General features: G+C 47.4%; 1 protein-coding gene across 1 annotated transcript in view; it reads left to right on the top strand.

Moving 5' to 3' along the window:
• The first annotated feature begins 1,380 nt into the window (after positions 1-1,380).
• Positions 1,381-3,544, top strand: part of FAM178B (family with sequence similarity 178 member B) — a 108,863-nt gene continuing 106,699 nt past the window's right edge. Inside the window, exons 1-3 of the mRNA XM_012811048.2 lie at positions 1,381-1,440; positions 1,537-1,606; positions 1,818-2,239. Coding sequence (XP_012666502.2) covers positions 1,381-1,440; positions 1,537-1,606; positions 1,818-2,239 — 552 coding nt within the window. The remainder of the gene's footprint in view (positions 1,441-1,536; positions 1,607-1,817; positions 2,240-3,544) is intronic.

The raw sequence follows: 3,544 nt of genomic DNA, 5'->3' as shown, positions 1-3,544 counted from the left end.
ACTAAGTATTGGTTGTGACAGTTTTTCCTACCTTAATTATTGAGTTTGTGGAGGGGCAGATTTGGGGAGTTCCCTGGGCTTTCATTTTTGTTGATGTCACTCTTAGATTTGGACATTTTGGCAGTTATTTTCGTATTGACAGCTTGACCTCTAAGAATAAGAAACTTTTTTTTTTTTTTTTTGAGACAGAGTCTCAAGCTGTTGCCCTGGGTAGAGTGCCATGGCATCACAGCTCACAGCAACCTCAAACTTAGACTTCAGCGATTCTCTTGCCTCAGCCTCTGAGATAGCTAGGACTACAGGCACCTGTCACAATGCCTGGCTATTGTTGTTGTTGTTGCAGTTGTCATTGTTGTTTTAGCAAGCCCATGCTGGGTTTGAACCAGCCAGCCTTGGGTATGTGGCTGGCAATCTACCCACTGAGCTACAAGTGCTGCCCAAGAAGCTATTTTAAGTGCTAACAGCAGTGCATTTCCTCACAGCTGTGTCCATGTTTGTTGTTTCAGATTTTTACTTTTTGATTATTTATTATTAAGTCATAGGTCATAGTCATGTTGATTTTAATTTCTTTCACTATTGAGTTTGAACTGTTGTTGAGTTAGTATTTGTTTTCATAAACTTCCATTTCTTTTTATCATTAGACTGATAGCATTTCATTAGTTATTAGCTTTTCATCTGCACTGCAGTGTATCTGAGCATGGGCCTGATCTAACAGATGTCTGTGTATATGGCATGACCCCTCTTGGCTAGAGATGAGCAGCTCCTCAGGCTAGCGGAGGGTTTTTGGGCCAGCCCCAGGGTCTCTTTAAGTCACTTATACATTCAACAGAAATGCACAGATCCCTACGATGCGCCAGATCTGTGCTGGTGTTTGGAAAATGGCAGGGACCAGACATCCCTGCTCCACCATTTGTGAGCAAACGGCTTAACTGGGTGACACCAAGCAAGCAAGACATGAGGGATGTCATTTTAGAACACAGGTTTTCTGCTAAGCTGTACTGGTTTTAATTTTGTTTGAGTTTTTAAAAAATGTTAATGTTCTTACAGTTGTTTGTAACATCCCGCCCCCTTTTTTTTTAAGAGACAAAGTCTCACTTTGTTGCCCTCAGTAGAGTGCTGTGGCGTCACAGCTCACAGCAACTTCCAGCTCTTGGGCTTAGGCAATTCTCTTGGCTCAGCCTTCTGAGTAGCTGGGACTATAGGCACCCACCAGAATGTCTGGCTATTTTTTTGTTGCAGTTTGGCTAGGGCTGGGTTCGAACCTGCCACCCTCGGTATATGGAGCCAGTGCCCTACTCACTGAGCCATAAGTGCTTCCCTGTAACATCCTTGAAATGGGAAGTCATATTGTGCCTTCTTCACTTCAGCACTTTGACCTTGATGGTACCACAGTGCTTGGTCTTTGGTGTGGACCTGGAGAAGGAATCCCTCCTAGACACTGTCAGACGTAGGCCCTTCTCTCTGGGATACTTAGGGGTTCAGAGCCTTCAGCTTTCTTGTGAAGGTTTACCTCACCTGACATTCATTTCCTTTTAGGACAGAACATCCCATGGTTTTCAGATGGCCAGGCCCCAGAAGACTCTGCTGCCCCTTCCTCAGACAGAAGGTAAGTATGCCTAGTCTGTACAGGTAGAGCCCACATGAGGATTGGGGCCAAGGGGCAATGGAAAACCCATGGTTGAGGGATTTCTCTTACATACCACCCACACCAGTCCCATGTTGCCTCCTCACCTAGTTGCCCCTCTCATTATCCAGCATGGCTTGGTGTCTGGGATAGTGGTGGGCAAGGGTGCCACAGTTCTCTGTACTGTTTACAGGGGACCAGGCAGCTACCACTGTGTCCATCATCTTGCCTAACCTGAAGCACAGTTTCTTCGACCATTCCCTGAACCAGGAACTTCTCCACCCTGTCCGGCGGCTCTACAGCCCCTCCCCAATTCCAACTCCCAAATCACCAAAGAAGCCTAAGGTGCAGGTGCCTGGAGATGTGTTCCCCGCTGACTGGAGCCCACCACCTATACAGTTCCTGAGCCCGAGGGTACTGCAAGCCAGCCAGGAGGCCCCAGCCCAGATATCAGTAGGTGCGGCAGGACCCCAGGGCCTGAGGAGACTGGTTCACCAGCTGCCCAAGGAGTTGGAGCAAGAGCTCCTAGACTCAGACCCGAAGGGGGGTCTGGCCTCATTGGAAGAGCTGTTCTGCAACATGGCAGGTCCAAGCCAGCAGGCTATAGCACCACAGGTAAGCTATTGTCCACCCTTGTATTTCCCCTCGTTGGCTCCTCTCTTTAGTCAACCTTTCTCAGTCCCCTCAGGCCACCCTTTTTGGCCATCCCCCCCAGCCACATCCTCTTGGCTATCCTTCTCAACCATGAGCCTCTCCTCAGCCCTTCAACCATGATGGCTGAGTATAGACCCCCAAGGCCCAGCTGCTAACACATGGCTTGAGTGTGGCACCAAATCCATGCTGCTTCTGCATGGAACCTGTCAAGGCTTTCATGGCTAATGTTGGGACTATAGCCCTGGACCAAGAGGGAACCTTGATGCTGGCATCTAGGCTTGGTAGGGACTCAGACTTGCGCTGATTCTGGTCTAGTGGATCAGCATTCCTAAGTGGAAATTTCAGTGATGAACTTCCAGCTGGGAATAAACTGCTGTAGCTAGATAGACTATGGGAAAATTTGAAGACCTATAGATCCAGGAAATTTATTCTAAGAATGGGGCCGCAATCATTTGTAATAGCTCCAGATTTTCAATAACCTAAGTGTCCACTAAGGAATTAATAAATTGTTTTAGTCACATCAGAACACCTGAAAATGGGTTGGGCGAGGTGGCTCACGCAGGTAATCTCAGCACTCTGGGAGGCTGAGACAGGTGGATTGCCTGAGCTCACAAGTTGGAGACGAGGCTGAGCAAGAGTAAAACCTCATCTCTAAAAAAATAGCCTGATGTGGCTCGGCATTTGGCCATAAACACCAGGGCTGGCAGGTTTGAACCTGGCCCAGGCCTGCCAAAACATCAATGACAACTACAAAAAAAAAAACAGCTGGGCGTGTGTCAGGCACCTGTAGTTCCAGCTACTTGGGAGGCTCAGGCAAGAGAGTCACTTAAGCCCAAGAGTTTGAGGTTGCTGTGAGCTATAATGCCATGGCACTCTACCAAGGGTGACATAGTAAGACTCTGTCTCAAAAAAAAAATATATAACCTGGTGTTGTGGCCAGCATTCATAATCCCAGCTACTCTGGAGGCTGAGGCAAGGGGATGACTTGAGCCCAAGAGTTTGATGTTGCTGTGAGCTAATGTCACTCTACTGAGGATAACCAAGTGAGCTCTGTCTCAAAAAAAAAAAAAAAAACAGAATACCTGAAAATGTTTTTTTAAAAAAAGAGAGAAGATACAAGAATCTTTTTGGCATTGATGAGGAATGATTCTCAGGAACTAAAAAGAGGCTCAGCGCCTATGGCCCAAGCGGCTAAGGGACCAGCCATATACACCTGACCTGGTGGGTTCAAATCCAGCCTGGGCCCACCAAACAACAATGATGGCT

This window comes from Otolemur garnettii, unplaced genomic scaffold (genome assembly GCF_000181295.1).
Source record: "Otolemur garnettii isolate 467f Iridium unplaced genomic scaffold, OtoGar3 scaffold00148, whole genome shotgun sequence".
In the NCBI taxonomy this organism is placed as follows: Eukaryota; Metazoa; Chordata; class Mammalia; order Primates; family Galagidae; genus Otolemur; species Otolemur garnettii.
The sequence above is the reverse complement of the archived record's forward strand: the minus strand, read 5'-3'. Positions and strand labels throughout refer to the sequence as shown.